The sequence below is a fragment of the Falco peregrinus genome, chromosome 4 (assembly GCF_023634155.1).
Source record: "Falco peregrinus isolate bFalPer1 chromosome 4, bFalPer1.pri, whole genome shotgun sequence".
In the NCBI taxonomy this organism is placed as follows: Eukaryota; Metazoa; Chordata; class Aves; order Falconiformes; family Falconidae; genus Falco; species Falco peregrinus.
This window is the reverse complement of record NC_073724.1, coordinates 92,917,833-92,936,914: the sequence shown is the minus strand read 5'-3', so window position 1 is coordinate 92,936,914 and position 19,082 is coordinate 92,917,833. Positions and strand designations below refer to the sequence as shown.

The following is a 19,082-nucleotide window of genomic DNA, read 5'->3' as shown; positions in this document are numbered from 1 at the left end:
ACAACTTTCAAAAATAAGACTCTTTATGGTGTCTGAAATTAGTCCAAACCTTCACGTGTTCCTACAGCACCTGGGGTCTTCTGTAGTGTCGTGTAATTTATAGTATAGCATAGTACGGTATGGTATAAATTATTATATAGGAATTCTGTTGCTGCATTATGTTTCTTATCCTGCAAATGCTCAGTGAGACCACAATCTAGAATGAAAACTACACATGTGCTTATGTTTGTTTGCAGAATCAGCCCTACCACTATAGAATTTTCATCCTAAGAACTTTCTGTGTATAGTTATGCAAAGGATGAGAAATTTCTGAGAAGGGATTCCTTTATTCTCCAATCATTTTGATCTTCTGCTGATTACATTAAGTATCAGACACAATCATGGTTAGATATTGAGAACCCCCCAAAACATACTTGGCTTCAGACTTATGGAAGTTGTATTCCAGTATAACCTGTAGGCCAGTAATCTTTCTTGAAGCTTTACATCAGCTGAATAGAACTTCAGATTCCAAAGAACACGATAATACATGTATGTGAAGAAGACCATGCATACTTGCCCTTGCTGGGCTTTTTTTGACCTAGAATACATTGAATGGGTCATCAAGTCCATTCCCCTGCAACTGTCTGCTATGAACCCTTTCATAATTCATAATTCAGCAAACTCATATTTTTTCTTAAAGAACATCACTTTGAGAATCCTTCTCTTTTACTACTGAGATGTCTTAGTGCAATGGGACCAGTACTCTCAGTCATTAACATTGTGTCTGAAGTGCAGGTAACATTTAGGTTATCAGAAGTTTCAGAGTTGTTCTAATGCCAAAGACACTTCTGCACATCAGTTCCAAACATCTTTTCTCTTTTTCCTCTTAGTTACAAGAAGCCAAACACAGAAAGTTATGAAGCACAAGCTCAAGGCCGCATGAAGCCACTTACTCCTTCCCAAATCAGTGTTCATATTGGAATGGATGATAGGAGGAGGGATTCATCCAGATCAGCTCCTTTGGATCAGATTAGCCAAGTGTCTCTCTCTTCCTTGACTTCAGACAAGCTACCGAGATGTAATGGTTTTGTTGAGGAGGAAGGGGACAAGTGGTCATTGCTCATGAATGGAGGAGATGAAGAACAGTACATCTGAAGCACTGTATTTTTAGTACTGGAGGAAACATTCCTCCTCACTAGCGGTGGGAGGGACCGACACTTCATCAAGAGTTTCAGGCCTCTAAGTGAAAACTTTCCTTCAGCTCATAAAGCAATTGCAACTCAGCTCAGTGCTGGGTTGTATGGACTGTGGGTTTTTTTCAGGTCACCAGTTATTTCTAGTCACAGAAAGAATCTGTGACTTTATAATTAACTGGCTCCTTTGCACACAGCAATTAGTGACATAATGTAAAATTGTAATTTTACATTATGTCTAAAAATGCTGCTGTCTTCTGGACTGTTTGCTGGGCATCAAATTTCATACTTTTCACTCTTTCTAACTTTACTCTTTTAAAAGCACATGAAACAAAAGCATTTTCAGAGCCGCCAAATACCGTTCTCTGTCTCCAAGTGAAAATAGCCATGGCACAAGAAGCTCTGTGGTCAGAAGTTTTATTTTTACACAGAATCCTAACTAGTCATGTCACTGTGAGAGCATTTTGTATTTAGGATTCATGTGCATGTCCTTGGACCAAAAAAGCTTCAGTGTTTCACTGACTATAATTCTCTGACAGCTCTCTTTCAATGCTTTTCACTTGCTTTCAGATATCACATCCTTCTGATGCACATTTCCATTGCTAAACTTGTTCTGTGATTCCCACTGCTCTCCTAGATTTTATCTTTTGCTCCATATCAGCTGTTTTCCCCCTCTTTTTTTTTGTGCAAGATATCTTCTATGAGTTACTTATGTTTATAGATATTTCTGTTTTGGAAAAACTCTGTTAAGTCACCAGGAACTTTTCTGTTCCTATTGATGCCCACAGAGGCAGAGCAATTCCTGGTTCAAGTTAGCATATCATTTTCCTGTGGATACCTTGCAGGACCCCATGAAGCTCCTGACAGTTGGGCAGTTATCTGTGTCTTCCTTCTAGCAGAGTGAAGAATTTATGCCAGTGTGAACAAAGGTGGTACTTGCCATGGTGTGACTGAGAACAGAACTAGCACTGGTGTGACTCCAGCATGGCTGAATGGAATGAGTTTGTTGCATAAGTTAAACCCAGGTTGATGGCTGCTTAAAATGGAGCCAAAAGTTTAAATGGTAAAGGTAGAAAAACAGCCTTAAAATGTGGGGCCTCTATTTGCTACCATATAAATAGCCTTTTCTGATGACAGAGGACCTGAACTAAGAATATTTGTAATAGCTTAAAATTTGATGTCAATTTGTTTTGAGTTGTTTTAAATTTTCCTCTTCGCTCGAGTTTAATGAGAACCAGGGTTCTTCACTTTAACATCTTTGCCAAAGCTTGCAGTAACTTTATCACTGTGAATGTCAATTTCTTCCCTTAACACCTTTTAGAATCACGGCAGTAGGAATCAATGACTTTGGTGCACTGAACCCAATCCTGGGGTGCTGTGTTGCTCAGCTGTAGGACTCTGAACTAAGAAGACCAGAGTTTTATAGTCTAATCTAAAAAGTAAAAGAAGAGGACTTACCATGCTAAACAATGTGACATAACCACTTACTTTCAATAACTCAAATATAGAGCTGCTTCCAGTATGGGTTCAAATCCTGCTCTTCCTAATGTGAAAATGAAAAACAAGTCAGAGGGGAAAAGAATTGTGCGGAAAGCATTGGGCAGATCTTCCTATTATCTCTTCCTCTTAGTATTAACTTGAGCTCTCCTTAGTAATCATTGACGGCACTGTCTTAAAAATAATGACAAATCAGTTTTAAAATGGATAAAATCTCTTTATATGTGTGGAGACTACTTTCACAGCACACACACTTTTCAAACATGTGGTAGGTGCCTACACATGTCCCTGTGAGGAAGATGGTTTATTGTTTCACTGTTGTATGTTTTCTTACCCGTGCTTACAGTAAAACTACTGTGTTAAAAAACAAAACCCCCAAAACCAACCAAGCAAACAAATAACTTTGTGTCTTTGTTTTTCTTTTTTTCAGAGGGATACAGAAAAAAAAAAAAAAGACTGTAAGCAGTGATTGTTGGATTGCAGGATACATATGATACATATGCACAAGAGATTTTGTGACTGCTTTGTGATCTATTTCAGGCAGGATATATAACAGGGGGAAAGGAGTGTTGAGGCACACAATATACAATTGTATATTGAGGTACGTGAGGTTGCAAGCATGTTGAAAGGTGAAATTAGGATTCAAAATCGTCTTGAGAATTTGGGCAGAACAGACAAGTTTTGCAAACAGGAAAGGGGAATAGAGGTCAGCTTGGCAGAAAAAGGTCAGGTAGTTGGCTGGCATTTCATTTTGTGAGCCATTATAACAACATAGTGATGCTGAAAAATGAACAGAAACATTAAGATGTATAAAGACTATATCACAGAATAATTTAGGTTGGAAAAGACCTTTCATATCATCCTTATGACGTGAAATACTTCTTTCTGTTCAGCTCTGAAGAGGCATCGGCTGAAGTATCAGGTCTAGTATTGTGTGTCATACTTGTTAGGATAAACCAGAGGCAGTTCAGAGAAGAGCAGAGATTTAACAGAAATCTAGAGAACATAAGTACATGAGAATGAGAAATAGAAGAAAATCGAAGGAGTTTGAGTAGGTTTGCCTACAGAATACTCAAAGGAAATACAAGTCTCCAAACAAAGAGAACAATTTATTCCTTTCATGTTTTCAGTGTCTTTTGTGTTCGTGGTGGCTAGAACAAGAAAGAATAGGCTTATTGAATCAAAGAATATTTTAGATTAGTCGCTAGGGAGGAACCATGTAACAGGAAAGATTGTGGAGCGCTGGAAGAGATTGCTGAGGGGGGTTCTTCAGATGCGTGTGGCAATCAGGCACGTACCTGATGAAAATGTGTTAGCTAAAGGTGAATCCTGCCTTGGGGCAGATGACTGTCCTGGACAATCTCCTGACCTTCTCTCCTGCCAGGCTTTCTCTTCTTTCTGTGAACATACTATGAACTGGAAAATTACTGGAGTAGAGGACTGATCGCAATATCCTGCTCTCAAGAGGTGCCAAAGTACTGGAAGAAAGATCAGCTTTGACTTTGTTTAATAACTCAAAAGGAACTAGAAAATACGTTAAGCTTTCCTAACTATATTTGCATAATGTCTTAGACCGTAAACTGCTGTGAAACTTGCATAAATGCCTAAAGGAAGTTGGAATAACTACAGATAGTCAAGAAAAAGAAATCTAAGTGTAGTGCTGACACTTGTGATCGTGTGCTCTTGTTAAACTGTTGAGCTTGAGCTGACTCGCTGGAGGGGCATATGAGGTGGAGGACAGCATCTGCATTTCTGTGTAACATAATTATGAGCTTTCCTTATCTTCACTAGGACCATCCGCCTGTGGAGCCTCTGGCAGAGTGAAGTGCTGGCCTGTGGCTGGGGCTCCTCTGTGCTGTGATCCCAGTCCAGTAAAAGGGCTGGAGGAAAGCGCCCAAGAGGACGGGCTCTTGGGGTAATCCCTAAGCTCAGTGCCCTGGCTGCTCGCCAGTGCACCATGCTTCTCCGTTTTCCCATGACTATTTAGATGGATTAGACAGTGTGGAGGAGCTTTTTAAATCCCAGTTTTGGTCTTAGGCATCTACATTCTGGATGTTCTCCCAACGTGACTCAGTCATTGCTGATCTGACTCTACATGTTGATATATCTGATGATTTAAATGGGATGTCTAGTTATTTTGCCCTGGGAAAAGTTCATGAGTCTTTTTCTGTAACTTTTTTCTTTAACGAACACAGAAGATGTCTAAGGAATCAGATCTTTTAATTTGGCTTTCATGTTATTTTTAGTGCAATAGCTAAGGAGCAGTGTTTCCTGTGAAGCTTTTCAACTGTTTTCCTTCTCATGCTATAGTTTTGCCATAAAATTTTTTGGTGCCCTAGGTTCACAGGAAATAAATTATTCCATTTAATTTCCTCCTCCCTCCCCCCTTTTTCAAGCAAATTAACTGTCTGATTTCTATCCAAGCTGATTACAACCTTTCTCTGACTAAATATTCTTCCAAAGATTGTATTTTCTCTGAATGCACTTGCCTGTGAAGAAAACAAGTGAGTAGGTGGTGAAATTATACAATGGTGTACAGGGATGGGAAATCAGATAATACCAAAATGCTGGATTTAATTTCCTCTACTAAGATGCCAACAGCAAGCGTGTTGGTTTTCAGTGGAAAATCGTTTGAGAGTCACAACAAAAGAAGTGGTGAAGCGCAAAGCATCCTGTTCACATGTGAGTTTCAGACAGGCACAAATGTGGGAGAGGGCAGGTTAATTCCTTTCCTTGTCTCAAATTAAAAGCACCCAGACTTTGCGGGCAAGCACGGCCCATCCACAGACTCTCCATGTAATGATCTGATTTTCATGATTTGTTTATCTTCATGATTTCTGAAGTTTCATGTGGCACTGCAGGGGAAGGGAAGGGGGTGTCGCAGGAGGAGGTGTGTGTTTGTTTCCCCACTTGGGCATTTAGTTGCCCCAGGTGGAGGTAAATCCCCTGGGAGATTTGTGCTGGTCAGTGCTGTGGTCCAGGGGCATTGGTGCGAGGTTCAGGCTGGGGGCTGTGCTGCCTGGTCCGCCAGCACCTTGCTTCATGGGGGACCGCGAGATGTCACTGCAGGTCCAGCCCCAGCCAGAGAATCCCCTTAATCTGTAAAGCATTTGAAGATCGAATACATTCACTGCTGGTTAGCAGCGAGGGAAAAAATGCAAAGAGGGCAGTTTAAGTCACATAATTGGTGTCTGCTGAAATTATTGTTAAATTTCTTTTGCCTTCAACAAGCTGATATTCGAGAAGAAAAGCAGTCCTGCAGGAAGGCAAAGCATGGTGCCTGCACCCTCAGAACAAACCTACACAATGTGAGTTTAAACTCCGCAGGCAGCTGAGGGTGCAAGACTGCTTCTTTGGTTGGGTTTTGTTTTAAGCAGACTCTTACCTTCGGGGAAGTCGCCATCTAGACCTGTGCCGTAAGGCTCCAGGAACGTGTTTCTGTTCAGGGGAGCACCAAAGCACAAGTGTAAATCCTTCCGGAGTCAGTGAAGATAAGGTGACATGCACAGTGCTTCTCTGAACTACAGCTGCATGTGTCTCATGACAGACAGACAAAAAAAAAATTAGGCATAAATCTGAATATTTGACACCCCTGAACACTTAGGGAGCTACCCAAAATCCGGATGACTACCTGTAAAATGAATAAATAGGCTGGGTTTGAAAGAAGTTCACCAAAGTGGTTTTTTTCTCCACTGCTACCTCTTTTTAAGTGTGACACAGTGCATGGCTTTTGTAAAAAGCAGCGGTGCTGCTGTCACAAAGTGCTGTAGCTCTGTATTATTATTTAAATCCCTGTAACCCTGCTCGCCTTCAGCCCATGGCAGGTGAGGAGCTCCCAGGCTGCTGAAGAGGAAGAGGAGCTGTCCCCAGGCAGCACAGGGCCTTGGGGCACCCATCAGGTGAAGCTTGCCAAAGGTGCTTTGGGGATACACAAGATCAATGGGATCACTCAAGCTGCTGCTTTGGTAGAAGATGGATTGTGGCAGTTTTGCTTAAAGCAAATTGCTTTAAAATTAGCATTTATCTCTCCACTTGTATTTTTTTAGACATTTCTGTGGTTTGAGAACACCTGGCTGAAATGTCCATGTCTCCTGAGCCCTTCACCTCTCTTCTACCCTCGCAGCGTTAGGGTGAGGGCTAGAGATGGCACCCTGCGATGGGTGGCAGGAGGAGCACGCGGTCTCCTCTGCCCAGGCACAAGGGGACTGCACAGCAAGCCTGGTGCTTTCCTGCCCTGTAGCTCTGCAGCTTTCTGCCTTGCCTGACGGGCATCAGGGGCTGCAGGGGGCCAGATGTGCAACACACACACGTGGTGCAGACTGGCAGCAAGGAGCGAGGCAGAACGGCCACCCTGCACTGATTCGAATTGCGTTTGGGGAGGGGCCTGCTCATCCATGCTCGAGCCTGTGGGTTTAATCAGACCCCTGGGGGGACCCAGCACAGTCCTGCTGAGGGGCATGTGCAGGAGGTGGTGCCAAGCCAGCTGCCAGGAAAGGCTGGGGGGCAGCCTGGCTGCATGGGGGTCACTGGGCACCAGGAAGTTCTTGTGTGCACTCATTTTCAGTTTTCAGAGCTGGCTTTTTTAAATGCCCCGTGTGTCAGTGGGCCAGTTTATGGGGCTGAAGCAAGGGACACAGCTAAGGGTCTTGGCCAGGGAGGGCAGAGGACTTCTGAGTTTGCAGTGAAGATAGGGTGTAGGTGTTTAGTGCAGTGGTTTGTGCCAGCTTTCCTGCCAGGCAGGGGGTTGCCACATTGTGTGCTCCCGGTGACAGACATCATAAACTTTGTCTTAGTCCCTGGGGTGAAAGTGTAACAGGTTTCTCCACAGAAGAGTGCTGGATTTTGGATGACCCAGACGCAGAATGTCTCCAGAGCAAACCAGGTTACCTCCCTGTACGGGGATGCATGGGATGTGCCAAGCAGCCCAGGCCAGATGCATGCTCTGTGCACAGAGAGCATCAGCACCGCCACGTGTCCTGCTCTGCCTCCAGAGATGGGTAAAGCTGATGGACTATTTTCTGGACACCTGCTAGCCCAGGGGCTGCAAAAATACTTGCTGTGAAAAGACAAGGAAAACCTTGGCTTTCCTACAAGGCACAACATCAGACTGTACAACATAAACCACTGTGGGCTGAGCTGCTCATGTCCTGCACGCAGGTTACAAGCAGGTTAATCCTGACAATGCTCACACCTACCGCATCCAGCTCATGCAGGCAGAACTGGCAAAATTTTACTCACCAGGGGAAACGAGACCTGTGGGGGGGCTTGCTCCAAGGCCTGTCTGTGCTTTCCAGCAGTGCCGGGAAGGGTGTGCAGAGTTAGGCCCTGCTCCAAAAGACGTGCCTGCATCCCCGCAGAAAGGGGCATCGCTTCTAAGGGTTAAAGTTATTTTAAGTTATCTCTGCATTGCAGTTGCAAATCTGAGCAGCTGGGAACAACCTGCTGAACAGGAAAAAACTCAGTAAATATATACTGTCACTGATTTATAAAAGAGTGCGCAGACAATGTAATTACTGTAATTATGTCAGATACGTGCTGCAGAGTTGCCATTTGTGTTGGGAATTTTATCCTCTCACTATGGCAGGAGAATTAAAAAAACCACATACACCTGCCAATATATTCGTGCCATGAGTAACTTACTCAGAAGCTGTTGTTTGATTGTCCTCTTTGCAGACCATGGAGCTCGTTAAGCATATCGTCTTGGAGATGAAGGGGAGAGAGGCAAGGCTTTTGGGTAGCGTGCTGCTTGCTTCACACCCACGGGGGAGGCAGATTTTGGCTGTAAAGGTGGCCTGGGCAATGCTACCCTGGGCAAGGCCATGTTGCAGTGAGATGGTTTATAGCTGTAGCTCACAAGAAGCTGCTGAAAGGGAAGTTTTGGTGAAGATGCCTGCACTCATCTGCTTCTGCGGGTGCAGGTACCCACCGCTGGGACGGGTGGGCTGAGAAAGCCAGCAGTGGGTGCTGGGCGTGAGCTCCTGCTGGACCTGCCCTGCCCTGCCAGCCGGCAGCACTCATGGAGGGATGTAGTGGCCAGAGCGCCTCTGCCCTAGCTTATCTCCCTTTTCCATGAAGGTTTGCTGTAGCCCACTCCTGGCCTCGCTGGCAGGGTCGGGAACACCAGGCAACTCCTGTCTATGCTGACAACAGGCTGCCTGATTTTCACTCATGACTGCCATGGCAGGTGATAGCTGAGCAGCCAGAACTGTGTGACTTGTATGGTCTATGGACCGTAAAATATGGGCTTATATGGGACTATTGGGTAAGGTAGGAAAGGGAAACTACAAGGAGAAATGTCTGCAAGGTACACAGGTATTGTAGGAGATGCTCACTGTGACCTGTGATGAACAGAGAGAGAATAGTAGAATCATAGAATCATTTAGGTTGGAAAAGACTTTGAGGTCACTGAGCCCAACCATTAAGCCAGCACTGCCAAGTCCATCACTAAACCATGTCCCTAAACACCACATCTACACATCTTTTAAATACCTTCAGGGATGGTGACTCAACCACTTCCCTGGGCAGCCTGTTCCAATGCTTGACAACCCTTTCAGTGAAGATATTTTCCCTAATAAACCTCCCCTTGTGCAACTTGAGACTGTTTCCTCTCATCCTATCATTTTTTACTTGGGAGAAAGACCAACCCCCACCTCACTACACCCCCCCCCCCTTTCAGGCAGTAAGAAAAGAAAGCAGTAAGGTCTGCCCTGAGCCTCCTTTTCCCCAGGCTGAACAGCCCCAGTTCCCTCAGCCGCTCCTCACCAGACTTGTGCTCCAGACCCTTCACCAGCTCCGCTGCCCGTCTCTGGACACGCTCCAGCACCTCAGTGTCTGTCTTGCAGTGAGGGGCCCAACACTGAACACAGGATTCGAGGTGCGGCCTCACCAGTGCCCAGCACAGGGGGACAATCACTGCCCTGGTCCTGCTGGCCACACTGTTCCTGATAGAAGCCAGGATGCTGTTGGCCTTCTTGGCTGTCTGGGCACACTGTCAGCTCCTGTCCAGCTGGCTGTCAACCAGCACCCCAGGTCCTTTTCCACCGGGCAGCTTCCAGCCGCTCTGCCCCTGCCTGTAGCACTGTGTGGGGCTGTCGTGACCCAGGTGCAGAGCTAAGAGGAACTGGGATGTGTGGGTGGCTTTTGTAGGGAGAGGACACCCAGATTTTCAGGCCACTGCAGCACTTCTCTCGGGGATCCCAGAGGGTGGAAAGCCTCAGCTGTTCAGAGGGCTGCTGGGGTCTGGCCGGCACTCACTGCAGCTTACAGCTGGAGCTGGATGCACCCCAAACCCTGTGATTTCCAGGCAGGTTTCACTGCAGAGGCAGCAGGTTAAGATTTTTCCCTGCACAAGCCATTAACCAGTTATTAATGGCTACAGCAACAACTCCATGTGCTTAAAAAGAAGGGAGAAAATGAGAATTTGACAGAGCTTTCCCTTCTGAACACACTGGGCTGTAAGAAACGATCCTCTTGCTTAAATAGTAAGCAGGTTGGACCAATATAAGTCAGTAGAAAAATAGGCTTGCTCTCAAGAGATCTTCAGAAGTAACAAGAAAAGCAGCTTTGCTCTGCAAGTTTCATCCCAGGATCTTGGCCCAGGGAGAGCAGGGCCTCTACAGCAGTGCTGGGAGGGAGAGATGGGGAGGGAGGTGAAAACAAGGCTGAGCCCAAAGCAGCCTCACTATTTTCCTCCTTTGAAAAGTGTCAAATTCTATGGGAAAGCATACCACTGATTTAGTAATTTTGTCATTGCTGTTGTTATTTAACTCCCTGGGCATTTGTTAAATGTAAGCCCTGAGATAAAGGTGTTATACAGCAATAAAACGGCAAGCCAATTCCACGAGGAAAGAGCTGATTGCATCTTACACAAGGCTGAGCTGAGGCACAGGTGATGTGACCTGAGCGGTGTCTGACCCCAGCAGGGACTGGGACATTTTGTGTTTCAGCCATGCCTCTTCACCACCATCTTGCCTTGTTCTCCTGATTGCTTGGCTTGTTTGTAAAAAAAACAAATAAAATAAAAATTGAATTTAAAAGAACTCACTTTTGGGTTCATAAAAACAAAGGAACGTAAACATAGCTCACCCATAGCCAAGTTACTAGTCTCTGATTCAGACATGTATGATTGTTTCCCCAACAACTTCTTCCCCCTCTCCATTCTCACTAGCTCTTCCATCATTTTCAACTTCTTGTGTAAGTCAGAAAAGAGACAGGTTGAAAAACTCCATTATAAAAGACCTGAAGAGTAATGAAATGAGAAGATTACAAGTTCTGCTACGAGGTGTGTATTCTCTGTGCATCACATTTACCCATCTATGCTGATGACAGCAGTTCCTCTGCACGCTCTTCTGCTTACTTCTTTATTAAAACACATGTTTAGAAATGGCAGTAGGTGTAATGAGAGTGACTGCACCTATACCAGTATTAACACTCTCCCCATTTAATTTACTATGCTATATGTATACACATCTGGCCACAGTATTTTTGCAATGCATACAGTGGCTTCAGCAAAAAAAGTGTTTTTAACACCCAAGAACCAAAAAAAAAAAAAAAAAGAGGCAGAAATAGCAAACCACAGTAAATGATATATTCTCTTTATTCTGGTGAGTTGTTCAGACAGGCACTGGGGCACAGAGCAAGCCATGATACTCCAAGCAATTCCAGCTCTGGACACAATCGCCTGCATACAGGGCAGTACCAAAGCAATCACTAGAAAGTGGTAGCACATTTCCCAGAGGGCTGCTTCACCTGCGTCAGCTGCTATCACGTTTTATCCTCTGTTAATATGAGAGGACATTAGTCCTTCTTTTTCTTTTCTTTTTGGTTTTCTATTGATCCCAAGGTTCCTGTTTACAGTTTGGTGCTTTGATGACCATAATTTCTTCTCTGCTGAGGGTGTCCTATTGCCTCAGAAAGAAAATTATATTTCCATTTACTTAATAAGGTCACTCCAAGCTTAAGTCATTGGCCTAGCAAGAGGATGCACATAGGCCAGTTACATTCGTAATACTTTACTCCTCTCTTTCTCATCTTCCCCTACAGGTTTAGCTGGTGTCCCGTGTGTAACATGCTTTGGAATTTGTGTGTGGAAATGCAACAGATGCTGCCACATGCATAGCAGCTCAAGGGCAGAGTCTGGAGAAACCAAACCTAAGTTGCCAGGCTCTTATGCCACCTCTCCTGTTTTACTGAGAGAAAAAGCCTCCTTGTTGCCTCTGAAGGTGGATTCCAGCATCACCAGTGGATTATGTGCAGTTGTAGCAGATCCCAGTGTCAACTTTATTTTTTCAGTGCTATGGGGTGCACAGACTGGAGCAATGCTGACACTGTTGGCCTGGGTCATCATTCACTGGCTTCAGGTTCACCTCCCTTTTCTTCACCCTGCTCAGGTTGAAGTGGACTAGTGTACCTTGTTCAGAAGTGTGGAACTCAGGTGTATTATCCCCAGACGTGTAATTTGGGCTGACATATGCCTGGGTCTTTTCCAAATGCGGTGGTTTCTTTTTCTGCCTAGAAACTTGTGACAGCATCGGAAGATATTGAGCATTTGCCCATAGCCTCTGGATATTCACAGTAATTCTGAGCCAGCTGCCAGACACAGCCGTGTCCTTGGCAAATGGCCATTGTCCATATGCAGGTCAACTTCATACAGTATGTGCAGGAAATCCCATACATGCATACTGTATCAAACCTTGTAGACATTTGCAAGGCATCTTTTAACATATTTCAGACCTGGAAATCCCAGACAGAGACATAGCTGGGCATGTGGAGCAGAGGAATAGGAAGGACTTTCAAACTGCCTGGTTTGAGTAATTCTAATTGTATCATTGTCTTGGTTTCAGCTGGGATAGAGTTAATTTTATTCCTAGTAGCTGGTACAGTGCTGTGTTTTGGATTTAGGATGAGAATAATGTTGATAATGCACTGTGGTTTTAGTTGTTTCTAAGCAGTGTTTGTACTAAGGCAAGGACTTTTCATCTTCTCACCCCACCCCACCAGCAAGTAAGCTGGGGGGCACAAGAAGCTGGGAGGGGACACAGCCAGGACAGCTGACCCCAGCTGACCCCAGGGCTATTCCATACCATACGGTGCCATGCTCAGCATATAAACCAGGGGCAGAGCTGCCCGGGGGCTGCTGCTCAGGAACTGGCTGGGCATCGGTCAGCGGGTGGTGGGAAACCGCATTGTGCATCACTTGTTCTGTATGTTTTAATTCTATTATTGTTATTAGTATCATCTTCATCATCATTATTATCATTATTATTATTTTCCCTTCCGTTTCTGTCCTATTAAACTCAGTCCTATTAAACTTCTGTCCTGTTATTACCTCAGTCCATGAATTTTACTTTTTTTCCCCAGTTATCACCCTCATCCCATCCCACTGAGGTGGGGGCAGTGAGCGAGTGGTGATGTGGTGTTTAGCTATGTGCCAAGTTAAATCACAGCTGTCCTTTCTGGGTGCCCAACACGGGGCAGGAAGGGTTGAGATAACCACAGATCTGACCACAGTGTGTTAAAACAAATTTGCTATAAACATTCATTATATTAATTCAATAGTTGCTGGTCACAATGTTGATTTATTTGCCCTCAGAGCTGTTGTGCTTGTTCTCAGGGTTGCGTTATCCAACACCTCACTTGCTGTATATGTTTCCTGTTGTGCTGTTTATCACCTCTGGGGGCTGGGTTAAGGTTATCGGTTTGTTGTACTTTGTAACACTGGCTTATGCTATGATAGAATTACTGATCATGAAACTAATGTGGTATTTGTACTCAGCATTGCCATTACCTCTGTGCTTTGGGAGCTGTTTATCAGAAAACATTAGTAATTACACCTTCTACCTTTTCTCCTCAGAGAGCCAATCTATGGGGGAGACACCTTCCTCCACCTTCCCCCTCTCCTCCAGGCTAATTACAATAGCTTTTGAGAATTTTAAATATCCTCAGGATGTTCAAATCAGCATGTTCCTATTGCTATGCTTCCTGAATGTGTTCCGGGTCTTGTTTAAGGTTAAAACAACTATTTAAGAATACCACCCAGAGATCTGCCCTGAGGCTGGCTACTTATGAGTGGCAGGGTGTGTGGGGTAGTATGGGCAAGTGCCTACCTAGGACAGTGGGCACCTCTCGTGGTTTGGAACTTCACCTTTGAGCGAGCCCAGAATCCAGAAAAAGTAGTACAACGTTTGGGAGGAGTACCCTGTTTGAGAAGGGGAAGAAAATAGTCCAAACCCTTCTGCAAGCCAGTTTTGCCATAAAACAAAGTAAGGTCAAGGGACCTGTACAGAGGACCCAGTTTTCAGGAATAAAATGGCAAGATGGACGTCGTGAGATCCCAACAGATGTGATCAATAAAATAACAGCAATGCCTCCACCAGCTAGTAAGAAACAAACACAAGCTTTCTTGGGTGTTGTGGGTTTTTGGACAATGCATATTCCAAATTAAAGTCTGATTGCAAGCCCTCTCTGTCAAGCGACTCAGTTCTCTCCCTCGTCTCACCCTGGGGGGGGAGGGCTGAGTGAGCAGCTGCGTGGTGTTTAGCTACTGGCCAGGTTAAAGCACAATAATAATTCTGGCTAATGGCAGCCCACCGTCAAGGGGCGCGAAGGCAACTAGTTATTTCTCAATAACTTAGTACGGATTGTAAGAAACACTTTTTATCGGGGTGGTTATACATTTCCCTTTTCTGGTCTTTACAGCTCTCATCTGTTTGTCCCCAGCAAAGTTGTCTGCCTTACCCTCTCCTGGACTCTGAAACCCAGCAATTCCAAACAACTGATTTAAAAAAAAAATAAAAAAAATGCTTCTAATAGAGGCTGGGTGATTTGGAAAAAGAGGAGGCTGTCAGAGCTTTCCTGAAATGTGGAGGAGACATTGGCAAGACCTCCATGTTGTTTATTTGCACATGAATGGGAAGGTTTCAGGGAAGCTGTTATTCATGCCTAACAGAAGGTGCATCAAGTGAGGCGAGCATATTTCTATACAGCAAAAACTTGAGAACCTGGCTGCCAGATAGCAAATACCCATGTGCTGGATGAGCCATACACTTTGACTGTTACTCCAAAATAGGACTGAAAACCTTTGGGAAAAAAAGAACTGACAGTCCACATGGTCTCATTTGAAATATACAGACCACCAGTCATCCCAGTCACTAGCAATGTGTCAGCAGAGGGATTTTGTCTACCACTCACCCTGCCGTCCACTCCCCGGTAGCTCTGTGTGGTCAAACAGTTCTCATTACCTTGGCTTATTGCTGCTCTTGCAGGTGGGTGTAGGATCAAAACCACCAGCCCCTCTCATTTATTTAACCTAAGGCCAGTCATGACAGCACAACACAGCCCTGCAAGCCCCTGAGTCCCTACATCTCTTTTCTATCTGGTGCTTAAAAAATATTAGGCAGTCCCCCTGCTTGCATGGGTTTATTTCCATTTTGCCTTTCTCCCCATCCTATTTTCCACGCTAAGCAAGTTATTTCAGACTAAGCAAGATATTTCTCATTCACTCTGTTAGTACTTTCAGGTTCTGGCTCAGGCTTTCCCACTGTACGGCAGTCTTTCCTCTGAGATCAGTTTCTCTTTTAAAATACTTGTGCAGGATTTGAGTGATGCCATTTGCAGAAGGAATGGAGAGCTCAAGTGTGAAAAGTGACTGCAAAGGGCTGCAGAAAGATGTGTCCATCTAGTTTTGTGAAGAAAATGTTACAGCTTTTAAACTGCTGGTAAAGCTTTTTCATTGCTTCATGCATGGCCCAGCTCCCATTTCCATCTGACTTTGTTAGCATTTGGCTGAATCCCTGTTCTTTTTGAAAATGATTAATTGCAGAAAATCTATCCTTATTAGTGCTATTCAGCCCCAACTGTATTTACCACAAAAGCAATTACCAGGGAGCTGGGAGCTGGCTTTCCTACTCAAAAAGGTTGGTTTGCCTACAGGAAGAGCCAGGAACCAGCATTTCCCATGGCCTCAGAAAGCTGGAGAATGTGTTTCAGCCACAAAAGGCCATGTGGACATCCTGTGCCTCTGTCCACGTCAGATGCGCTGTTGCCACCATCGCTGGTCCCGTGCCGAGGATCACGTATCACCGTGTTGGGAACACACATTTTCCAGAGACAGTCCTGTTGCCATATGGGAATGCACTGCTTGTCCCTGCCTCCAGAAGCTGAGAACTGGAAAGAGGTAATCAACGTCAACCAACATTTACCAGCTTTTCTCCATGCCACTTCATTGCTAAGAAAGTTTTAATGTGAAAGGGTAATGTGTTGAGAGCACATGCTGGTGGAGCAATTAGATTCACAGAACTACAGAACGGTTAAGGTTGGAAGGGACCTCTGAAGGTCTTCTGGTCCAATCCCTCATGCTCAAGCAGGGCCACCTAGAGCCAGTTGCCCAGGACCATGTCCAGACAGCTTTTGAATATCTCCAAGGATGGAGACTCCACAGCCTCTCTGGGCAACCTGTGCCAGTGCTCTGTCACACCCCCAGTGGAAAAAAAGTGTTTCCTGATGTTCAGAGGGAACCCCCTGAGGTTCAGTTTGTGCCCATTGCCTCTGGTCCTGTCACTGGGCACCACTGGGAAGAGCCTGGCTCCGCTCTCTTCGCGCCCTCCTTTCAGGTATCTATATGTATATTGATGAGATCCCTCTGAGCCTTCTCCAGGCTGAACAGTCCCAGCTTTCTCAGCCTTTCCTCACAGAAGAGGTGCTCCGGTCCCTTCATCATCTTTGTGTCTCTTTGTTGGACTCTCTCCAGTAGTCCCCTGTCTCTCTCATACTAGAGAGCCCAGCACTGGACACAGCACTCCAGGAGTGGCCTCACCAGGGCTGAGCAGAGAGGAAGGATCAGCTCCTTCAACCTGCTGGCAACAGTCCTGCTAATGCAGGCCAGTTTACCGTTCACCTTCTTTGCAGCAAAGGCGTGTTGCTGTCTAATGGTCAACTTGGTGTCCACCAGGCACCCTGGGTCCTTTTCTGCCAAGCTGCTTTCCCACTAGCTGGGTGTGCCTGGGATTGTTCCTCCCCAGGTGCAGGACTTGGCTTTTCTTCTTGTTGAATTTAACGAAGTTCCTGTCAGCCCATTTCTCCAGCCTGTTTCGGTCCCTCTGGATGGCAGCACAACCCTCTGGCATGTCAGCCTCTCTTCCCAGTTCAGTGTCATCGGCAGACTTGCTGAGGGTGCGCTCTGCCCCATCATCCACATTAACCCTTTGCGGCAGCAATTCAGTAATACAGACTTGGCCATCTCTGCTCTTCCCAGTACACTCGTAGGCCTCCCTCTTGTAGCAGAGACACCCTTTCCGAACGTTTGGTGATCCGGGAGCTTAGCTGTGCTTTTCCCCCCACCAGGAGGAGCATGCAACCCCTTAGCCTTCCTTTGAACTCCCAGGCATTGGCTGAATTTGAGAGCTGCCTGAATCTGCTGGTTTGCCTTTAAAAGGCGCAGTTTAGCCCACTCTCCGCTAAATGTCCCAGTTGCATCCATGTTTCAGAGCCCAGCTGCAGGAGCATGAGGTGGCACTGCCATTACAGGCGCTGCAGGTTTTCTTTAACACTTGCCAGCATAGCAAAGAAATGCTTTTATGGGCAACCACACACTTTGCTTTAGAAAATTGCTATTCCCTATTTGAATGATCTGCTGCCCTGGTCTTTCCCACTGGCACAACTCTGGGATGGCATCGTCTCCAGATGGTGTGGCCAGGCCTGGAGGATGCCTGCTGGAGGCTTTCAGGGCATTCTCCCCAGGCAGACAATGCATGCATTGAAAAAACTAAGTATTCCTGAAATCCTTTAGAAGTCCTTTTTGAGAATGAAAATAATAATGAGGAAAATATAGTGTTTTAAGGCCACGTCTAAACCTTGCTAGAATCTTTCTTTAGCTGTGCCCATAGCAACTATTCTCAGGTATTTGAGAAAACCTATGAAACACATTAAGATCCCAGTTCCACTGTATTTCTAACTGTGTTATGGGACAGCTATGTTGCAAGTGGACTACTGGTGGGGCTTTATTACTGATGTAGTATTTTGCCATCTGGTCCTTCCTACATAGTAAGTACTTGCAAGAACTCGCCTTCTCCCCCAACCTCAGGCAAAACATCTCTAAGTTCTTTAACAATTGCAGAAGCTACCAGTATTAGTTAGGGCATGGAGCCAGCTTCCAGCCTGGCTCCTTGAAAGTATTTTGGGGTGGGGAAAGCATCTTACCTCTGCAGCTCTTCCTTAACATAGAAAGATACGTGGGCACAACTGATTGGGCATGCTTCGCATGTCCTGAACAATTTACCTAACACAAGCAGTCACGATCCACCTCTTTTGTCAAACTGGGTAAAATAAAGGAGAAAAAGACAATGCTGATTTAATGTAGCAAAATATAAACAGTCCAACATAATTCTTTAGATACGGCACCAGCAATTTACAGTTTAATAAGAGAGGTCCATTTCTCCAGGTCCTCAGAGGCTGTGGTTGATGTTTAAAAGCAGCAAGAGTGTTATTTTGTCTCTCACTGCTCTTTTCTTCTGGCTGGCTCTGGGGAATGAGAGAAAAATCATACTGTGGATGATCTCTACCTTTTGATTGCGATTGCTGTACTGGGTATTCAGATGCCATGATGACAAACACAGCAGAGTTGCTTAGTGAGATTAACTGGCTAGGTAGATTTTAATTATGAACATTAATTGATGGATGAGGGGGACAGAATCACTGATGGCATCTAAGACAAGAAACATTGACACCAAAGAGATTGTTTACAATGTATAATAATCCAACAATGAGAATTTACTGAAACAGGGTTGGTCTCTTCCATATGAACCCATAAAACTTTCCTGATATAGCTGAGAGTGGGAATGCTTTTGCTAAGGCAGTAATAAAAATAATAAATGGGTTTACCTAAACTCCTAGCAGGCTCTAATAAAAGCTTGTCTAGCAGTGGAGCGGTGAGAAATTGGGACCGCTGCATACCTGGGGTGCCTGGGAAGCCCCGGGGCAGCCACCAGCCGGCTGGTGCTGAGAGTTTCTTGTTTCTTGCATTCTCTGTCTTTGCACGGATGTGCCCTGTGCCAGCCCTGGGAGTGATGTGGCAAGGTTAGACAGAGCCCTTGGGAACAGGGACGTGGTACTGCACAGCAGTGACGTGACATTGCATGGATGCTCCCTTCTTCACCTGCTTTGCACTGGCTTTTCTGTTTGTGGACATACATTGGGGCCTGTTGTGTGTGACGTCCCTCATGGTTATAGAAATCATCCTTTGGCATGGGGGGATTTTTCACCATACAGTGACCTAAAAATCAGGCAGGTCCTCTCTGATGCATTTCCAGGTGCTAAAAGATTTCTAGTCCCTTGCAAATGGCTGGTTGGCTGGCACTCAGTGCAAAACTCGGAAACAGAACTTGGTTAAAGGGGAATTAAGGTTGCCTCTGGTACATA

General features: G+C 45.2%; 1 protein-coding gene across 8 annotated transcripts in view; it reads left to right on the top strand.

Annotated features, from left to right (window-relative positions):
• ATP7B (ATPase copper transporting beta) overlaps positions 1–5,037 on the top strand; it is a 46,445-nt gene extending 41,408 nt beyond the window's left edge. For 7 of the 8 annotated variants that reach the window (XM_055801653.1, XM_027790709.2, XM_027790712.2 and 4 more), the window contains one exon: positions 870–5,037. In XM_055801653.1, the coding sequence (XP_055657628.1) occupies positions 870–1,134 (265 nt within the window). In that variant the 3' untranslated portion in view covers positions 1,135–5,037. The remainder of the gene's footprint in view (positions 1–869) is intronic. The other variant, XR_003555686.2, reaches the window with a different exon arrangement.
• The last annotated feature ends 14,045 nt before the right edge of the window (positions 5,038–19,082 follow it).